At 35.9% G+C, this 22,277-nt stretch overlaps 1 protein-coding gene across 6 annotated transcripts in view; it reads left to right on the forward strand.

The window, feature by feature from the left end:
• ZRANB3 (zinc finger RANBP2-type containing 3) overlaps window positions 1-22,277 on the forward strand; it is a 190,357-nt gene that overhangs the window by 1,128 nt on the left and 166,952 nt on the right. For 5 of the 6 annotated variants that reach the window (XM_027835736.1, XM_027835733.1, XM_027835737.1 and 2 more), the window contains exon 2: window positions 20,895-21,062. In XM_027835736.1, coding sequence (XP_027691537.1) covers window positions 20,902-21,062 — 161 coding nt within the window. In that variant the 5' untranslated portion in view covers window positions 20,895-20,901. Of the gene's footprint in view, window positions 1-16,339; window positions 16,429-20,894; window positions 21,063-22,277 lie in introns of those variants that run through there. The other variant, XM_027835735.1, reaches the window with a different exon arrangement.

The raw sequence follows: 22,277 nt of genomic DNA on the forward strand, positions 1-22,277 counted from the left end.
TGTTGTTATAGGCTGGGGATTTAGAAACAAAACAAAACTCCCCGGCAAAAATATGTTCCTTGCGGTTGAGGAGCTTACATTCTAATAGAGGAGACATTATAGTGTTTGCAAAGAGCTATATACAAACAAGATAGATACAGGATAATTGGGAGATAATTTAAGAGGGAAAGCACTACCATTAAGGCTAGTAAATGGGCAGTTTATTCAGTTTAGGACAGAAACAAGCATTTATTAAGGTTCTCTGTAAATATTTCATTTGATCCTACAACAACCGTGGAAGATAGGCACTATTATTCCCATTTTACAGTGGAAAATACTGAGGCAAAGTTTAAGTGACTTGATCAAGGTCACAGATAGTAAGAGTCTTAGCATCTTCCTGATTCCAAGCTAGCCATCTATCCAACTGTCTCTATATTTAAAACTTATTCGTATATACACATATATGTATATAAAAGTATTTTAGAAAGCTCATAGTAGGTGTTCCAGAAGTATTTTTTGCTTGAGGTCAATGTGTGTAGCCAGCTGTCCATGAGTGTGAAATACCAGATAAAGCCAAAGCAAAGTGATTTTGGATACAGCATAGTAACAGTGGAAAGAGGTCTGTACCTGAAGTTAGAGTACTGGAGTTCAAATGCTATCTCTGCCACCTAATACTGTCCAGCCTTGGGTAAGCTAGTTGCCATGTGTGGAAAGTGAATGTGTTGAACTTGATGAAAGATTTCTCCCAATTCTAAATCTATGATCCTGTGAATTCTTTCTCCCCTAAAATTTTTATATAGGTAAAATTAGGTTAATATGAACTTCAGAGGCATATTTGGAGGAAAAAATCACAGAAATACAGTATGCATTTTGAGGATAGGATAGAAGTCTTTGCCATGGTAGGAAAGGGCCTTGTGGTGGTTTGACTCAGCTGTGTGACCCTTAGGACTTCTTCAGCATTAGCTAAGGAATTGCTGTCTCGTTGAGACAGCCTAGAAGAAGAAGCCCTGACTTGCTGTACTTTCTTTTCTGCCCTTCACCTTATGATGCAACTGGGGAGAGAAAATTAACACTGGAATAGTTTTTTTTCACATTCTACTCATTTCTGAGACTTTCATCATGGTATTTTTTTTTTGTCTTCACTATTTTCTCTATTCATTTCACCTCTTTTTCACTTTGTGGTACCTCATCCCAAACATCTCTACCATATACGTTTTACTTTCATCCCTGCTTTAATTTTATTTCATTCATCAATTGTTCCTTTTTGTACTTCACATTTCATATTTGCTCTAGATTGTAGGCTTCTGAATTGAAAATAACAACTCTTATTCGTGTAGTATTGTAACTTCTATATGGACTATTGCATTCAGATACCTCAGTGGTACTTATATAGTAACTCGTGACAGACTTTATATCAGCCTATACTTACCTGGTGTGATGTAAACCTGTATAAATTTTTCCCTGTTATTTCATCATGGCAGAGAAATGTTGAGTACTCAGTGTACTAGATCATTGAGTGTTCATCGAATTAAAAAATTTTAGGACTGGAATGGACCTAAGATATTTAATACCTTCAGTTTGCAGGTGTAGTCTATAAGCTTTTTGCCTTAAAAGATCAGTCAACAGGAGAGGGAGAAGAATATGCATATTTCTTCAGCCAATCCAGGGTTCTTGAAATAATGACAGAGCATGAGATTGTCAGGAGTTTTTTACATCCCAAATTAGTGTCAATATCATCAATAACATCAATTTGATAATACTTTGGGTAACAGCCTCACACCATAAGGATAAATAAGATGTATTATTCTTTACTTACTGCTGTATAACTTTGAGACAATAACTTTTCCACAGATCTTAGTTAATAGAGAAAAGCCTTGATAGGGTACTTATTCTCAGTATTCTTCTCATATTCATTATTTCCATCTTTAATTTTTTTTAAATGTGGAGTGCTGTACACATCAATATGTTCTGGAATGTTCATCTGAAGAACAAGAGAGTGGAACTGCATGATTTCTACAGTCTTTTCAGTTCTTGTTTCAGTCTAGTAAGCATTTATTAATGTTTTAGGCACAGTGATACAAGAAGCAAACAGTCTTTGCCTTCAAGGATCTTACATTTCTTTCAGATACTTACGTATTTACGTGTATATGTATATGAAAATAAATGTAAGATAAAGGGAAGGGAGGTAGGTATTGCCAATTAAGGGAATTAGAAAAGGCTTACTTAAAGTAGAAAATGCCTTTTGAGTTGAGATTTGAAGGAAACTAGGGATTCCAAGAGGTAGAGATGAGGAAGGAGTGTGTTTGAAGCATACTAGGTATAGAAATAGAAGATGGAGGATTGTGTGCGGAACAGCAAGAAGGTCAGTTTGGCTAGCCAAAGAGTTCATGCAGGAGAATAATATATAATAATACTGGAAAGGTAGGTTGAAGCCAATTTACGAAGAATTTTAAAAACCTAATCAAAGACTTTGTATTTGATTCTAGAAGTAATAAGGAATCATGAGAGTTTTTTGAGGAGTAGAATGATGTAATCAGACTTGCACTTTGAGAAAATCACTATGTAGAGGGTGGATTAGGGGAGAGAGATGAGACTGGGAGACAAGTTTGATAGTATTTCAGTCATCTGGGCAATGAGAGCCTGAACTATGGCGCCGTAGCTAATTCAGTGGAAGTGGTGGTGAGGGCTATTTGAGACAGATGACTCCAGGTTTGTTAATGTGTGATAAAATGATGGTGTCCTCATTAGAAAAAAGAAAGTTTAGAAGAGTAGTGGGTTGGGAGGAAGGGAAAAGGAAAGAAGGAAGGAAACAAGCATTTATTAAACACTTACTATATGTCACTCTGCTAAGTTCCAGGCATACAAATACAAAAACATTCCTTGCTCTTAAAGAGCTTACATTCTAATGGAAGAAGACAGCACTGAAAAGGAGGTGGTGGTGATATACTACCTGTCTAGGGTCTTGATTTTTAATTCTGGAAGCCAGGAACATTGCTGAGAGGGGAATGTAGACCAGCCTGGGTCCTTCCATAAAATGGAATTCCTAAGAGAAACTCACTAGTGGGAAAAGGGGATGGGCCTTACAGAGGGATTGTTTGTGTTGAGAAAGCAGCAGAATTTTTCAGGGCTGTGAGGTCCTAGGTGCTGAGGGAAATTCCAGGATGAGATAGCAAGTGCACAGTAGAATTTTGGTTCATAAGTCTGGAAGCCGGGAATACAACTAGGAGGAAGAAATAATGAATTGTTTTAAATGTGTCAAGTTTGAGGTGTATATGAGATATTGAACTGAAAGTGTCCAAAAGGCAGGTGATGGTGCAAGACTGAAGCTTGGGAGAAAAATTAGGACTGAATTTATAGAATATGAACTGAATAGGTGTTTTACAGCTACTTATATTTCTGTGTTGTACAGTGTAGGTATTCATAGTAGACAGTTAGAAATCAAAAAGTACTATAGAGTATTTTCTGGATGCCCTGGGTTCTAGATACTGTGCACAAATGAGAAAATGAGATAACATGTATAAGTTTTGCAAACCTTAAAGCACTACATAAATGCTAGCTACTATTAGTATTATTACTATCATTATCATAATGATTGTTACTACTAGGAGAGACACACAAGCATAAGAAATAGTCCCTGCCCTCTAGAAGTTTATAGTCCATTTTCAGTCATTATATAATAAAAGAAAATGAAAATTTATCTATGAAAAAAATTAAAATCTATGCACCATAGTCCATAACTAGCACCTTCCTCACAGCATTATTGTGAAGCTCAAATGAGATAATATATGTAAAGTGCCTTGCAAATCTTAAGGTATTATATAAATGCTAAAGAATATTAGTGTTATTATTAGACTATAGTGCAGACCATAAATCCAAAGGAATTGAGAAAAAAACAATCATAGGATATAGTACATAGGAAGTCACAAAAGAGTGGAGGAGCAGGGATACTCCAAATATTAGGAAAAATGTGTTCAAATGCGTGGAGAAAGGAATAATTATGGTCTATGTAGGAAAAATAGAATGCATGAATAGGATGGGATTTTTACTAGGAAATAGTGGTTAATATGGTGGAATTGGTGAATTCATTTGAACAGAAATGGTTAACCAAAGGGACTGTAACCCAGGGTAAGTGAGGACGAAAAGAGCCAGTTCTCAGCTGCCCTCATTGAGTTCAAGTCACCAGGTTTGGACAAGCATGTCCTTGCATGGTTAAAAAAAAATCATGGATTTGATTGCTAAACTGCTGGAAGTAATCTTTAAAAAACTAAAATTCACTAAGAACCACTGTACTTTTATCAAGAACAGGGCTTGCCATATTTAATTTGGTATTCTTTTTGGATAAGGTTACAGGGCTGATGGATGGGGGGAATGCTTGCCCTTTCTTCCTTCCTTCCTTCCTTCCTTCCTTCCTTCCTCTCTCTCTCTCTCTCTCTCTCTCTCTCTCTCTCTCATTATCTAACTATATATACAGAGGGAGCATGAGAGAGAAATATAGTACACCTATATTTTAGAAAATCATTTGACAGTATCTCTTATACTATTTTTGTCGAGAAATGTGTGGTAGGTAATAGTATTTAGCACATACGTGGACTTGAAACTGGTTGGATTACTGGACCCAAAGAGTAGATATTAGTGTCTTTGTAAGCTTAGAGGGAGGTCCCTAGTGGTGTGCCCCAAGGATTTCTACTTGGTCCTGTGCAGTTTGATATATTTTTCAAAGGCTTAGATGACAGCGTAGATAGGAGTTTATTACTTTTACAGATGGTGCAAATTTGGGAGGATTAACCAACAGGTTAGATAACAATTATCTTGCAAAAAAGGTCTTGAAAAGTTAGAATAAGACAAAAGTATCTATAATAAGATGGAATTTAATAGGGCTAAATATAAAGTCCTATATTTGTGTTTAAAAAAAACTTCCCAAATACAAATGAGGGAGGCATGGGTAGTCAGCAGTGAGCATGAAAAAGATAGGTAGTTTTTATTGAATTGCCAGCCCTACACGAGTCTGTTGTGCAAGACAGCAGCAAAAAAACCCAGTAAGATCTTAGACTGCTGTGAGATGCAGTGTCTCCATGAATGATAGTTCTGCCATACTTTGCCAAAGTTGGGCTGCAACTGTATTGATTATCTCTGAGTGCCACATTTTAGGTAAAGTGTCATAATAACCTCATGAACATCTAGAGTAGGGGTCCTTAAACTTTTAAAATCCCTGGCAGCCTGGGAGGCTTATGATCCCTTCTCAGAATAATGTATTTGTGACTAAATTAATAATTGATATATTTATCAATTAAATTCATTCATAAGTTATTGAAAATAAGGGTGCATTTTTTTCCCATCTAAGTTCATTGAAACCCTGAAATCTAATCTATCCTGATTTAGAATAAGTACGTTGGGTAGAGAACTGGATACCATACCATACAAGAATCATTTAAAGGACATATAAATGTTTAGCCTAGAGAAAAGAAGACTTTGGAGAGTCATGATTGCAGGTGTTTGAATGGCTGTCACATGGAAGAGGGGTTAGAGTTATTCACCTTTGGCTCTAGAGGCAAAATTAATCTCTACATAAGGAAAAACTTCTTAATTATTGTTGCCTCCAAGTGGAATAGGCTGCCTCAGGAAGAACTGAATTTCATCCTTATTAGTAGTAGTCTTCAAGCTGAAGATGGATGATCGTTTTTTAGACATGTGGTAGAGATTCTTCTTATTGATCTCCATGATTCTGATAGCGGCTTGAACCTGGATATTAGAGTCTGTCCAATAGGCAGTAATCCTTGTAGCTCCTGGAGTGACATTGCATTTCTGTATTAACAAGTAGAAATTGATGTTTTAATTTGACTGTAGTATAGAAGATTGATCATAAGGGAAGGATTGATTCGGGGGTAGATCTCAAATTAATCTTGGTGTGAATTGATCACAGTTTGGATTAGGGTGGGACCAGTTGAAATTTGAAAGGGAAGGAATTTCAGAAGTAATGGAATACAGTAAAAAGAGTTAAATGAGGAGTTGAATGAGGAGTTAAAATGTTTGAGTCGTAGTGGTATAATTTAATGGCTGTGTAATCTTGGGCAAGTTACTTTCCCATTCTGGTCCTCAAATTTCCTACTAGGCAAAATAGATATATAATACAACTTCAGCTGCTTGCCTCATAGAATTGATTTAAGGAAAGTGATTTGTAAACTAAATTATTGTAGAAATATGAGCAGTTTTATACAGGTCCACAAAATTGAGCTGGTTACTTGAGACATTTTAATGAAGGTAATGATTCAGGATCATCAATTCATAGGTTTAAATTTCTTTTTGTTGTTGTTCAATCGTGTCTGACTCCTCATGACCCCATTTGGGGCTTTCTTGGCAAAGATACTGGAGTGGTTTGCCATATTCTTCTCCAGCTCATTTTACAAATGAAGAAACTGAGGCAGACAGAGTTAAGTGACTTGCCAATAGTTAGTAAGTGTCTGAGACCAGATTTGAACTGTGTTCTTCCTGACTCCAGGGCCAGTACTCTATCCACTGTACCATCTAAATTTCTTTAGTACAATTTTATAAAATGGAGTTAACCAAAAAAGTCATGCATTAAACTTAAGGATCTTGTACTAAGAAACAATTCTGACAGCTTCTCTTTTGGTACATTGATTAGCTTTTTCTGCAATTAGTACTTATAAGTGACCTTGTATTTAAATATATATATATGTATATATATGTGTGTGTGTGTGTATATATACATATGTTCTCTTTCTTTAGTGAGATTTTAAATACCTTGATGGCAAGAACCATGTCTCTTTTCTTTAACCAGTACTGCACCTTGAATATAGCAGGTGCTCAATAAATGTTAATTGATTTATTGATATTTGGTTCCCTGAAGTCAACAATCCAAATTGGATGACATATTCTCCTTTTAAATCATACTGAATTTATTGTTACTGTCAGAAAATTTGCAACACTGTGGTTTGTTCTTGAATGAGAAACAAAAACCACTTGATTAGCCAACTTTCTTCCAGACAAAAATTTAAGAAATATAAATGTGTCAGTAATTAAGGCATTTGAAATAAAGCAGGAAATATATATTTTTTTGTTTTTTTTTGTTTTTGTTTTTTTTGCTAGGCAATGGGGTTAAGTGACTTGCCCAGGGTCACTCAGGTATTAAGTGTTATGTGTCTTGAGGCTGGATTTGAACTCAGGTCCTCCTGAATCCAGGGCTGGTGCTCTATCCACTGTGCCACCTAGCTGCCCCCTGCAGGAAATATCTTGTCTTTTAGTGATCTTTCCTAAATAATGGTCTTTATTTTTAGATATATTGATTTTTGTGTGTAGTATGTGGAATTTGTCTCATTCCACACCTTGTAAATATCAAGAGCTATTACAAATTACTCATGAGTGATGCCAACTCTCTGAGGAATGATATGGTCTTTATAGCTCTCTGTTGTGATAAAATTACTCTGAGGTAGTTGGAGCTACTAGAAGCGTGACAGAAAAGGAGTCATATCAGTTGCCACAGTTCTGGAATGCTTTCAGTGTCAAGTTGCAGTTGGGATTGTCAGGTTCCCCACCTGCAGCAATCTCAGCAATGAAAACAGTGACGTTAAGTATCCAGTTGTTTGGCTAGAATAAAAGATCGAATTACTGTAGGCTAATGGGAAATTTCTTTTTAGTGATTGTGAATTTCTCTATATGTAATCTCTTTATGTAACCTATGTATTTTATATAGGTTTTCCCTCATCTGGCTTCAATGGGGACCAAAATAAATCAACTGTTAATAGGCTCTTTGATTTTCTGTGCCAAGGCCTGCATCTTGATTGTCTGCATAGCTTTTAGTGGTGACTCAACTCCTTGAGGAAGTTTCTCAAATGTCTGAATGAATTCTGAAAATTCTCTGAATTAGTGCTTCTGGGACCACACTACTTTAAAGTTCTTCAGGCTGAAAGTGAATATTTAGTATAGTTTAACCTTAAAGTATATATTAGATGTTATGAGCTTAGCATTTTGATGAATGATTGTCATATCTTTAGCCCCTGCAATTTGAGCCATCATCTTTCTTAACTTTTTTTTCAGAAGAGTGGGAATAGTTGGAAAATAAATAGTTATAGCTCAAAACTATGAAAAGTGATTATGGATCACTGTGCTTGAGAACTGGCCTCTGACTGTTCTTTGATTATTCCTTGTCATACCATATTAGGATATTGAACTGCACATTGAAAGACCTGGATTCCAATCCTACTTTTGTCAGCATCCTAACAGTCTGACTTGGACAAGTCACTCAGGTTGTTTGGGTTTCAGCATATTTGTCTATAAATCATCTAGTTGGGCTTCCTTCTCTGAAGTTCTAGGACTTCACTACTTCTGTGGAGTGCCAGAGGTTGCTTATATCCTTTAATAGTATCTATGATAAATCGTTTACAAGATGGGAGAATGCATGCCAGCTGAATGAAAATTTAGAGGATTTTCTTCTAATAATTATTCATACTAGGGGAAAAAGTACTTAAATAATTGTTAACTGTAAATATCTTCCATTTTTCTTTTGCTCAAAATTTAAAGAATAAAAAACCCAGAATACTGAAAACTAAAAATAAATTAATTAAAAAAAGAATAAAAAAACCATAGATAACATACAGTTTGTGACTTAATAAGTGAAAAGCAATAGTTCAGTCCAGAACATTTCAGTGATTCAGATGAGCATAAAAGGAATAAATATTCCATAAGTGAGGAACAAATAAGCTTGTACTTAGCATTTTTAATAATTGTTTTATTTTACCTAGGTAGAATGTTGTCAGTAGAGCATGTTTACACTAAAAGGTTATGCTCTAATATTAGGAATACAGATTTGCTTCCCCACTCAACTCCTAAATTAAATAGCTGTGCCTACTCATTGACACTATTCTTTTTTCATTCTGAAAGAAAAATGACTCTTTTTATTCTGTTCTTAATAGCAAATACTAATTGACGTCAGAGATGAGGTTTCACATTTTCCCTTACTATTTAAGCCTTCCAGTTAATAGTCAACCAGTTGCTAAGCAAAAAGTGTAAATTTTAGAAATCAATATAACACAAAAAGGCATTTTTGTATAGTAGAAGAACACTTTGGAAATCAGAAGTCCTGACTAACACTAACTAGTTGTGTGGCTTTGAAAAAGTCACTTTCTCTGTTAATTTCTTTAGCTATAAAATTCAGGTAATGAAAGTAATTGTCATAAGGTTATTGTGAACATAGTCTATTGTAAATTATTGTATAAGGTGCTATAGAAATGAGATTATTATCTGCTAATAGGATGTCTATAGGACATGATGGGGTAATAAATCTTAACCACTGATTTTTATAAACTTTCAGCTTAGCTGTCTGATCTAGATGGGGTACCAAGCAAAAATTCAAAATGAATACACAGACCAAAATATTTTATGCTCATTTCACATTTCCTCATTTTAGGAATCCTTTGTTAGAAAATGCTATCTGTGCCTCTGCCTCTTTGCTTCCTTCATGGTAGAAGAAAGTTGAGCACTTGTGAATAAAAACTAACTTTAACTTAGTTTTACACTGTAGCTTATATCATACCCTTCCCTGTGAAATAGCCACATGTGATCTATAAAGTATACCAAAATCATTTGACAAGAGGAGGGAAGGAAGTTCAGAGTGGAAGCCAGCAGGTATAAGTCAGTGCTCTAGCTAAGCTTTACTTGATACTACCCAAGAATACTGAAAAATGTGAAATTTATATTTTGAGGGTAAAATACTTAATGAAATCTTGACAGTCTTCTCAGGTTTATTAGAAAATAAAATGTGTAGATCAGGGACCTGGCTTTTAAAGTTGAGTCCATACAAAAAGGGAAAAAAACCAAACCAATTAGAATTAATATTTGGGGTTTTTTACATAGTTATATCCAGTAGCATTTAGTATTATAACTAAACACCCTGAAAGCAAAGTTCTGTTATTGAACTCTAGAAGTAATTCTAGGAATCAGAGTCTTGGGCTCTTTGAAAAATAGTACTAGTAGAAAAGGCAGCAGACCTCTTATATTTAATTTTATTTTTATTCTGAACTTAAACACCAAAAATGGGGGGGGGGGCATTTCCATATACATACTCAAACAGAAAAAGGATAGTAAATGAAACTACAGATCTTTATCATGTACAACTTGCTTTAAAAAAAAAAGTTTATAAATTCAACCTGTGCCATAAAAAGCTATCCTGATTGTACTTTGTTCTCTGCATTAAAAAAAAAAAATGCCTCAATGACCCTCCTTTCTTTTCTTATCTTATCTTTTTCTTTTTTTTGTTATTTATCCCTACCCTCCCAGCCTTCCCTGCCCTGTTTCCCCAGCCCCCCATATTGGAAAAAAGAAAAACCCAGCTCTTGTAACAAATAATGTAGTCATGCAAAACAAATTCCAACTTTAACTGTGTTTGAAGAGGTATGTTTTGTTCTGCATCTTGAGTACATTGTTTGTGAGAAGGTGAGTAGAATACTTCATTATTAGTAAGCATTTACTAAATGCCTATGATTTGGTTATCATGCAGTGCTTAAGTCTTTCAAAGTTGTCTTTACGATGTTTTCATTATCTTATAGATTGTTCTCCTGGTTCTTCTTACTTCACTGTACATTGTTCATACAGGTCACCACTCCTATTTGATAGAGTTCTAGAAACACTACCTAGAGCAATTGTTCGGTGCAGGTTAAGATTTTAGTTTCTGAACAAATTGATCACTAAGGTTTTCAGACACTTGGACGTTTCTTCTTAACACTGCAAGTGGATCCATTTGAAGCTTCATTTCACAGGATTTGCTCAACATCATTTTGACTGTATCACTAGCCACCTGTAGCATTCACAGCTCTGTTATCAAATGAAGCTTTTGACACTTAGCAATTCATTAAGCAACTTTATACAATGCAAACAATTCTTTTGATGTCAGATGTGGTTTTTGAAAGGTTTGTTTTTTTTTTCTTACAAGCCTGAAATTTTCTTTGGATAAATTCTGTTGTCTTGCCAACATTCATGTCAACTTTCAAGATTTCAGTTCATTATATCATTTCTATGTCATCTGGGGCTAAAGCATCAGTACAGAGCAAACACATTTGTTTTTCCTCTCCATCAATAACAGTTCTTGTGAATCATATTTTCTGTATTTGAGATTTTTGCTCTTTGTTTCTGTATTTCTGTTATTTCAATTGTCCCTCTTATTTTTGTTTGGAGTAGTTTTAGTTGTGCTAGAGAATTTTCTTTTTAAACTGGTTATGTAATTATCCATTATAAAGCAAATTTTATAAAATAAAAAATTATGACATGTATTTTAAATTTAACTTTAGAAAACTTCAAATGATTATGAAATGTCATGATATTTCTATTTTTAAATTTTTTGGGGTTTTTTGGGGAAACCAGCTTCTTTTGTTGTATTTACCAAAATGAATAACATTGAGAAATATAATAGATATGGTACATCTACCTTCCACCCAAAGATTGTTTATCTTCATGCACTTCAAATGTAAGAAACCACTGGAGTATACAACACACTGTTATACTTAGAACTACTCATATAGAGTTGCAAATCATGCTTGTATTGAGTATCTATTTACATTTGACTTTGCATACAATATTTCAGTTATTTGATGTTATTTGTTGCTCTATTCATTGTCATTTGGAATCAGTTTGCCATGTTAATTTCAGTCATATTCAATGAAATTTCAATTTTGTTTTGTCAAAAACTGAATATTTATAGAGTTGTTCAGCCCTGTCTGACTCTTTGTGACCCCATTTGGGATTTCCTTGGCAAAGATATTGGAGTAGTTAGTCATTTCTTTCTTTAGCTCATTTTTGCAGATGAGGATTCAGTGACTTGTTCAGGTTTACACAGCTAGTAAGTATCTGAGGCCAGATTTGAACTCATGAAGATGAGTCTTCCTGACTGCAGGCCCAGCACTTTATCCACTGCATCACCTAGTTGACCCATTTATAGACTAGTTGTGCTCAAATATCCAATGATTTTGCCTACTGCTTCATGTTTCCTACGAGAGTATATTCTATATATAGCAGTTTTCTGAACTGCTGTATGGTTACTTATGCAAGTAATGATATTCTCAATATGTAAATAAACTAATTGAAGTGTCAGTGACTTGCATAAGGTCACAAACAAGTAAGTGATAGAGACTAGACATGAACTCAGATCTTTTCAAATTATGTCTAATTGTTAAATGGTGTTCTACATGCAAAGGTATCTTCAGAATGTCCTCTACTACCACTGAGCCTGAAGATACCAACTTAGTACAGGGCTTTCTCTGAAATGCTGGAGACTAGATAGATAGATGGATAGATACACACACACACACACACACACACACACACACACACAGAGCCTGAATCAGTTTAGTTGCACGACTATTAATGCATGAAAAACCCTTAGTGTGAGACACGTACATTCCCTCCCACCCCCACCAAATATATACCACATTCCTGGATTCATCAAGGGAATATGTGACACAGTAGGATTACACAAATGTAGGAAGGAAAATAACTAGACTAGGAACCTGAGACCACTTTAGTTGTGCTGCTTTGATGATGGGAATCCTACCTGACACCTTCTCTTCTTGTCCTTGGAGCTCTGTGCCTGCAGTTTTGTGAGGGCTATACAAACCTGCCATCCACAGGAAGGCCAAACCTGGGCAGAAAGGCTGATCTGCTCTCAAGATCATAGATTTAGAGTAGGAAGCAATCTTATAGGTCATCTAGTCAAACCCTCTCATTTTGTAGAAGAGGAAAGTGAGGCCAAGATGAGTACTTGCCCCTCATCACACAGGTAATTGTCAGAGCCAGGATTTGAACGTAGGTCCTCTGAATCCAAATCCAGGCTTTCCCACCACAGTATTCTGTCTCTGTAGCAATAATTGCACCTGTCCTCTTTATGCATTTTGTTCTGCTGTGTTGGCTTCCTATTACTGTAATCTTGTTACTTGTTCCTCCATACCATACTGCCTTTCTTGCTAAATCTTTATAATAATAATACACATTTAAATAGTGCTTTAGGATTTATAACGAATTTCCTCACAACACCCCAGTTGCACAGGTAATACAAGTATTTCAGTTCTTTGTTGTTGTTATTCAGTCATTTTCAGTCATGTCCGACCCTTGATGACCCCATTTGGAGTTTTCTTGGCAGAGATACTGGAGTGGTTTGCTGTTTCCTTCTCCAGTTCATTTTGCAGAAGAGAAAACTGAGGCAAATAGGGTTAAGTGACTTGCCCAGGATAACACAGCTACTAAGTACCCGAGGCCAGATTTGAATTCAAAAAGAAGATAAATGTACCTGGCTCCTGCACTGTATCCACTGTGCCACCTAGCTGCCTTCACGATAATGATGGCTGTGAAAATAATAATAATAATAAATAATAATAGCATTTATTTGGCACTTTAAAGTTCTCAAAATGCTTTTAGTAATAATAGTTAGCTAGCCTTTATATAAGTCTTAAAATTTTGATGAAAGATTTAAAAGCATTATTTCATTTAACTTGACCCTGTGAGAGGTAGGTGCTATTATTATCCTATTTTATAGATGAGGAAACTGAGACATACGGATGTGAATTGGCCTACTCCCCAACCCCTCACCCCATTGCCACTCACATCTTGTGCATCTAAGACAGAATTTGGACTCGGGTCTTCTGGATTCCAGGTCCATCATTCTTGGAGATTCTTGGACAGGTTAAATGATTTGCCAGTGGTCATATAGCTAAGTATCAGCACCAGGACTCCAAGCATTAGATAAGGTCTTTGAAAGGAAAGGGGATAATAATGCATGTAAGATGATCCAGACCCCAAAAGCTCCAAAGTAGCATATAATTACAAGCTATTTTTGTTTAACCCAACTTATCTCCTGTCCCCAGTTACAGGTTTCATTATTTCCTTTTTTTAGTTGTATGCCTACTTTTTAGTTGTCTTAAGATACTAAAGTCTGGTACTAATTCTCTTGGTACAAAAGTACATAAAGAAGAGCCATTTATCGTTTCAGCAATCTATAACTTCAGAAGATTTTCCTTTTGATTGAATCTTAGATTTTCACCCTCTTTTTGCTTTGATCTTTCTAGATTATATGTTACAATTGATCCTTTTTTCTCTTTGATTTATAGATATGTTTAGTTAAGTAATGAAATCAAAGTGAAGACATTAGCATCAGAGGTGGGGAACCTGCGGCCTCGAGGCCACATGTAGCCTTCTAGGTCCTTGGTTACGCGGCCTTTGACTCAGTCCAAGTTTTACAGAACAAATCCTTTTATTAAGAGAATTTGTTCTGTGAAGTTTGGATTCAGTCAAATGGCTGCACTTCCTAGAGGTCAACATGTGGCCCCGAGGCCCCAGGTTTCCCACCCCTCATTAGGTCATATGTTTATGATGAAAGAAATACTTGCTCTTCAGATATCTACATGTGCTTTTCTTAAATATCTTCAGCTCCCATAATAAAGGTTTAATCCATATAAATTTATATAATATATGTTACAAACATCTATATCAATACAATTATCAGCCATGATTCTAGAGGCTTAATGACGAAACATTATTGACCTGATACAGAGGTTATAGATTTAGAGTGCAGAGTTAGATATATAGATATGTATATATGTATATATGTGTGTATGTGTATTAGTATTTAGACAATGTGATTTTTGCTTGTCTGTGCATATTTATTACAAGCTATTTTTCTTTTCTTTTTTTTTCAGTGGAGTGGGAGGTGAGAGTAAATAGATTTCTGGTAATTAAAAAATTATTAAATATACTTTTAGGAGAGGTCTCTGATGTTTTGCTTAATTGTTTTATTTGTTACAAGAGACCCACCTCTCATGAATGGGAGTAATCTATAAAAGTTTGTAACTCTATAGATATATTTTATATATTATACCTTATGTTACTATGAAGTTTTATTATTAAGTAGAAAAGGAAATTTGGCTTTAATGACCCATTATTTTGGAACTAAGTTTTTTAGATTGAGTTATATGCCTGGATATATAAAGTAGTACATACTTTGTCCTGCTATTTGAAGACTTTATTTTTTGAAACATTCAAACATTATGGTGGTGTTAATTAAGATAAATGTTTAAGCATTTTTCATATAATGCATTGAACATTTTAATATAGTTATAGGGAATGTATGTTTTATTGCAGAGAATGTGGGGATAGATGATCTAAAATGGTTTTGTTGCATTCTTTTTCTTCTATTATTTAGTAACTATTAAAATTTTATTTGGAAATCAAATGATGAAGGCTATGTCAATTAGAGTTAATGTTAATTTATCTGATTAAAAAATTAATTTCAATATTTTAAAATAAACCTCTATAATTCTGAAGTAATTTAATGAATATACATCAGACATTAGTATCTTGTACAGCATAGTTCTTTAAATACAGATCTGTCCCAATTTAAGAAAAATCAGATTCAGGAACATTTAACTTTATAAAACACATAAATTAAGGTGTTAGAGAATAACATGCTGCTTTACATGAGGATTTCACCTTGAAAACAAGCTCATATAATACATAGATATGTAGTCATTGAATAATTCCATTTACATACACTTAGTTTACATGCACCTTTTCTGGAATAAGGAATATGATATAGATTTGTATTTTTTGGCTTGCTATTGCACTCCCCACAGTAGCATGTCTCTTCTCTTCAAACCATCTACACCATCTCCTCATGTATCCCTTTCTGCATAGGACTTTATTTTACACTTTCCTGAGAAAATAGAGGCCATTCAGCATAAATTCATTCTTTTCAGTTCCATACCATAAACCATACCAGCAAACTCATTCTCTTCTTTGTTTCTCTCTCTGAGGAAGATGTATAAAACCTTAGATCCCAGAAATTAAAGAGGAAGGGGTCCCATATATGCAAAAATATTTATACCAGCTTTTTTTGTTGTGACAAAAAACTTGAAAATAAAGAGATAGCTATCAATTGAGAAATGATTGAGTAAGTTGTATTAAGAATGTAATGGAGTATTATTGTGCTATAACAAATTAGGAAATGTTGTTCAGTCGTGTTCTAACTTTTTGTTATCCCATTTTGGGTTTTCTTGGCAAAGATACTGAAGTGGTTTGCCACTTCCTTCTCCAGCTCTTTTACAGATGAGGAGACCAAGACAAAGTGATTTGCCCAGATGAATCTTCCTGACTTCAGGTCCAGCGCTCTATCCACTGTGGTCACCTGGCTGCCAGAATGAGAAAATAGATGATATCAAAGAGATATAGAAAGATATAAACTGATACAGAGTGAATTTAGCAGAACCAGAATAATTTATACAAAGAAAGTAAAGACAAACAACTTTGAAAGCTCTAAGAACCATGAGTGATGCAATGACCATCTGTGATTCTAGATGAGAAGTGATAAAACATATTATCTGCCTTCTGACATAGAGATGATGGATTTAGAGTGCAAAATGAGACGTGTATTTACCTACATATTTGCATTTAGCCAATGTAGGAGTCTATTTTGCTTGTCTATGCATATTTGTTACAAATGAATTTTTCTTTTCTGTTTTCTTTTCTGTTTCTTACTTCCCAATGGAGTGAGGAGTAAGAGGAAGACTAAATAGATTTCTGTTAATTAAATTAATAAATGAACTTTCAGGAGAGTCTCCTCTATTCCCTTCTCCTCCTCTGCCCTGCATCTTTATCAACTCTTTGTTTTCTGGTTTCTTCCTTGCTGCAGTATTTTTTTTTATGCCCAGACACTCCTCCTTCCTTAAAAAACAAACCAAAAAAACCTTTCACTTGACCATGCTGTACTCTCAAGCTATTACTGGAGAAATCTCTTTCATAGCCAAATTCACATAAGGCAAGTCTTTGCTTCTACTTTATCTCCTCACTTTTTATTCCCTCCCAGTTTGACTTCTAACTCTACCACCTACTCAATGAATTCGGTACCTGACTCGCAGTTTTTCTCTCCTCTCCAACTCCTGCCCTCATACTGGGAGACTTCAAACATTTTGACTCTCCTTCCATGACCTACTTCTCCACCCCACCTCAGCCAAAGACAGTCATAACTTTGATCTTACCTTCCATCATAAATGTACCACTTCCATGTTCAAGAATTCTAAAGTCTCCTTATCTGACCATAATCTCTTGATTTTTCACCACTCCCTCTGCCTTTCCTTACCAACCCTACTCTTTATCTGCACTGTGACCTCCAGTGCCTTGACCTCCTCAGCTCTCTCCCAGGTTATCTCCCCTGCACTAGCCACTCTTTCCTCTTTTCCCCATCTTGACCCCTTGGTGAATCAATTCAGCTTTATACTGCCCTCCTCTCTTGAATTCCTAGCTCTCTTATCATTTCATTGATTAGGCCCTGCCAAGCTTCAGCCCTGCTGACTGGGTCCCCAACAGATTGATGTTACAAAACTGCCACTGGGCCCTCACTGCTACTAAATAATTATTGTTTACTTGCCTTATCAACACATGTACTCTCTGTCATGGTTCTTTCAGACCTTTTCATCCCTCTTTAAACCTCCCATGGCTTCCTCCCCCTCCAACTACCAGCTGAGATCCTTGCAATTGAGGCCATTCACCATGAGCTTCCTCTTTCCCCTTCTTCCTCATCTCCTTTCACTCAGGTGCTTTCTGCCACTTTCTCCTCCACTCCTGTCTCACATGATGAGGTGACTTTATTCCTTATTAAGGCTAACCCCTCTGCTTCTTTAAGTGTTTTCATTTTACCCTGTCTCCTCCAACAGATGGTCTCCTTTGTTATTCTCAATCTTTCACTTATTTTCAATTATTCTCGGTCTACTGACTCCTTCCTTATTTCTAACAAACATGTTGATGTTTGCTTTATCCTCAGAAAACCTTCACTCAGTCCTTCCATCAGGGGCAGCTAGGTGGCTCAGTGAATAGGGCTCTGGCCTTGGAGTCAGGAAGACCCGAGTTCAAATCCAGCCTCAGACACTTAACACTTACTGGCTGGGTGACCCTAGGCAAGTCACTTAACCTGAATCACCTCACCAAAAAGCAAAAAAAAAAAAAAAAAATCCTTCCATCCCTGCTGTCATCCTATATCTCTTCTTTCCTTTGTACCTAAACTTCTCAAAATTGGTTCTCCCCTGTGCCCAATATTTTCTCTCCTCTCCCTTCTTAACCCCTTATAATCTGGCTTCTACCTTATCACTCCACCAAAACTGCCCTCTTCAAAGTTACCAGTGATCTCTTAGTTGTCAAAACCATTGGCCTTTTCTTAATCTTCATTCTCTTTGACCTCTCTGCAGCCTTGAAACTGTTGATCACCCACTTCTTGATACTGTTTTCTGTCCACTTTTTCTGGACACCACTCTCTCCTGGTTTTCCTCCTACTTGTCTGACCTCATTTACCTTTGGTGGATCTTCAACCAGATCATGCCTTCTACCTGTAGGTGTCACTCTGGATTCTGTCCTGGTCCTCTCATCTCCCCCTGTTGGGCATTTCTCCCATTAATTGGTCATCTCAATCAGCTCCCATGGAATTAATTACTATCTCTAGGCTGATTATTTTCAAAACTACCTTTCCTGCCCCATCCTTTCTGCTGACCTAATCTCCAGCTGCTTTTCAGACATCTTGAACAGGATGTGCAGCAGACATCTTCAATTCAGCATGTCCAAAAACCAAACTTAAACCCTGTCCCTCTTCCTGTTCCTTCTTACTGTAGAGGGCATCACCATCTTCTCAGTTCCCTAGGCTCAAAGCCTAGGTGTCATCCTAAGCTTCTCACTCTCTCTTACCTCCTATGTGCAATCTGTTGCCAAGGCTATCATTTTGACTTTTGTAATGTATCTTAAATATGGCCACTTCTCTTTTTCTGACACTGCCCACACTTCAGTGCAGGCCCTTACCACCTCTTGCCTGGACTATTGCAATAAATTGGTGTTGGGCAGCTGTACTGCAGTTTTTCCTCCAAAATGATATTCCTAAAGTATAGATCTGACTATATTGCTCCCCTACCCAGTAAATCCCCATGACTCCCTATTGCTTCTAGGCTCAAATGTAAAATCCTATTTAGCATTCTGTGTCCTTCATAACCTACTCTTTCTCCCACCTTGCAGTCTTCTTACACCTTATTCCTTGCCATATACTCCTCAATCCAGTGATACTGGCCTCCTGGCTGTTCCCTGAACAAGACACTCCGTCTCTCAGCTCTTGGTATTTTCTCTGGAACACTCTCTTTCCTCATCTTTACCTCCTGGCTTCCCCGACTTCCTTCAAGCCCCAATTAAATGCCCATCTTTTACACTATTGGAAGCCTTTCCCAATCCTTCTTAATAGTGCCTTTCCTCTCTATTATTTCCTGTTTACCCTGTATGTAGTTTATTTTTATGTGTTGGTGTACACGTTTTCTCCCCCAGTAGATTGTGAGCTCATTCAGGGCAGGGACTGTCTATTGCCTCTTTTTGTATTCCCATCACTTAGCAGAGTGCCTGGCACAAAGTAGGTGCTTAATAAATGTTTGTTGATTGATTGATTACTGAAACCATTCTCTCCCCACTTACTAGTGATCTCTTAATTGCTCAATTGTGTCCTTGTCTCAGCCCTTCTGGACCTAGCTTGGCATCTTTTGACATAGTTTATCATCCTCCTGGATACTTTCCATCCTAAATTTTTGCTATACTGCTCTCTACTGGTTCTTTTCTTGCCAGTTTACCTGCTTCTCAGTCTCCCCTGCATATCATCACCCATGTTCTGCTTTCTCTCTCGTATATTTAAGCCTTTCACAATCTAGCGATAGTTTATCTTTAAAAAAAAAAACAACTACCTGTTTTATTAATGATCCTTTAAAAAAAAGTCATTATCACTTCCTAGTAACTAATCTCCCATAAAATCCTCTTGAAACAAATATATTTGTGAAATACGTATCAAGGCATTGACCATATCTGAAACTATACATCTTATTCTGTATCTGTAGTCTACTACCTCTTTGCTTTTAGGTGTGACACATGCATGGGACTCAGCAAGTTCTCTGAAGTCATTGGTCACTGCATTAATCAGAGTTCTGAAGTCTTTCAGTGTGGTTTTCATGCACATTATTAAAGTAATTGTATTTTTCTTTTTGTTTACTTTGCTCTTCATTAGTTCATACTATTCTTCCTATATTTCCCAGAATTCTTCAGATTTGTCATTTCTAATACCATAATACTAGTATGTTTCATTCATATGCCCCAGTTTGTTCAACTATCCCCCATTTGATGGACTCTCTCCTTCCTTCCAGTGATTTTCTATTACAAAAAAATTGTTGCTAGAAATCTTTTTGCATATATGATACTTTTCCATCTGACTTGGACCTTTGAGTATATGCCTTGTGAAATTGTCACTCAAAGGGTATTACTACTTAAAGTTAAGTATCTTTTTTTCACAATCCCTTCCAGGTTTGGACCAATTCACAGCCCTTCCAACAGTATATTACTGTGTCTTTCTTCCCACAGCATTTATTATTTTTGTGTTTTGTCATGCAATGCTATGAAATGAAACTTTGGTGTTTTAATTTGAATTTCTCTTATTAGTGATTTGTTTAATTGGATAATAATGAACTGATCATTGAATTTTGAAATGATATGTCATGTTAATTTGTTAACTAAAATTTATTAGTTGATTTGTTCTCAGTGCTGTTTAACTTATCAAACATTTATTAAATACCTCTTATGTGCATAAAAATGTGATCTGTGTATCTCTCAAACACTATGTAGTACTGTTCATTCAAAGAATATATTTCAGTAGGGGATAACCAACCATGGTGTAACAAGGTATTTTTTAACAGGTTTTAGTGATTAACAAAAAATTAGATATTTAATTATGTTTTTGAAGGTTTGAATGAGATTTTGTGATGGTGATAAACTCTATGTGAATAGAAATGATTTGTTATTATGATAATGTTTTGTTCTGTAATGTGCTTAATTCTTACTGCAATTTAAAATTTTATTTTTAGGCTCAACATGAACAACATATCTAGTACTCAAGAATCTCTTATGCCTAAAAATTCTTGTTTGAAAAGTGAGTTTGAAGATCAGCTGTTGTTTTTACCTGAAAAATTAAGAGCAAGATTACTTCCTTTCCAGAAGGATGGGATCACCTTTGCATTGAGAAGAAATGGCAGGTAAAAAAAAATTAGCCTTAATAGGTTTAAAATGTAAAATTATATTGCTTTGAATTATGCAGATGTCTTATTTTACAAATAATTTCCTGGAATTACAGAATTTAAGAGTTGTAAGGGATACCAGTGGCCAGTTGGTCTAATAAAAAATGCTTTCTACAAATTTCTAGAAAGTGTTCAGCCTATGCTTGAAGACCTCCTTTTAGGGGAAATCCATTTCCCCCTTAGGCAACCCAGTCTACTTGTAGGCTGCTCCTGTTTTTTTTTTCTTAAATCCAGTCTAAATCTACTTTCTGCCACCTGTGCCAGTTTCTCTTCAGTTTTGCCCTCCAGGGCTAACAAAAATTAAACCTAATCATTTGTCCCTCTAATTTCCTCCTTCGAAGTAAACATCCTCCTTCAAAGAAAACAGCCTCTTTAGCTAGTCTTTGATTGGCATATTCTTTAGTCATCTCACCATTGTGGTCATCTGTAGCTTCACAGAATTGTAGAATTGAGGTTTGGATGAAAGCTCAGTGGTCATCTAGTTTGATCCCTCTCAAAAAGAATCTCAATTATACTCTACTCAAAAAGTGGGCATCTTGGGAGAGGGAAGCGTCCCATCTTCAAGTCATCCCATTTCAGTTTTGTCTACTTGTAATTGTTAATACATTTTTCCTAATATCAGGCTAAAATTTACCTCTTTTAAACTTCTACCCATTGTTCCTGGTTCTGCCCTATGGGGCTAAAAAGAGCAAATATAATCCCTCCATGACATCATAACCCTTCACTTACTTGACGATAACTATTGGTTCTCCCCTGTGCCCAATGTTTTTCTTTTGCAGGCTAAGCAGGCTCAGTTTCTAAACTGATCCTCATATGACAGAGGGTAAGGCCCTCCATCATTGTAGTTGCTCTCCTCTGAGTACTGCTTGATATTCTTTATGAACGCAATTAAATGAGGCTTGATCAGGACAGAGTACAGTGTTCTGGTTCTTGGAAGCTGTGGTTCTCTTAACATAATCCAAGATTGCATTAGCTCTGTTGGCTGTCACATATTGCTGACATGTATTGAGCTTGCAATCCATCAAAACCCCCAGATCTTTTTCAGAACAACTGCTATCTAACAGTGCCTCCCCCAATTTGTAATTGTGAATTTGATTTTTTTTTTGTACTTGCATGTAAGAAGTTATATTTATCCTTATTGAATTTCATTTTATTAGATTGAACTCAGTGTTC

This window comes from Vombatus ursinus, unplaced genomic scaffold (genome assembly GCF_900497805.2).
Source record: "Vombatus ursinus unplaced genomic scaffold, bare-nosed wombat genome assembly UNPS02014816.1, whole genome shotgun sequence".
Classification (NCBI taxonomy): Eukaryota; Metazoa; Chordata; class Mammalia; order Diprotodontia; family Vombatidae; genus Vombatus; species Vombatus ursinus.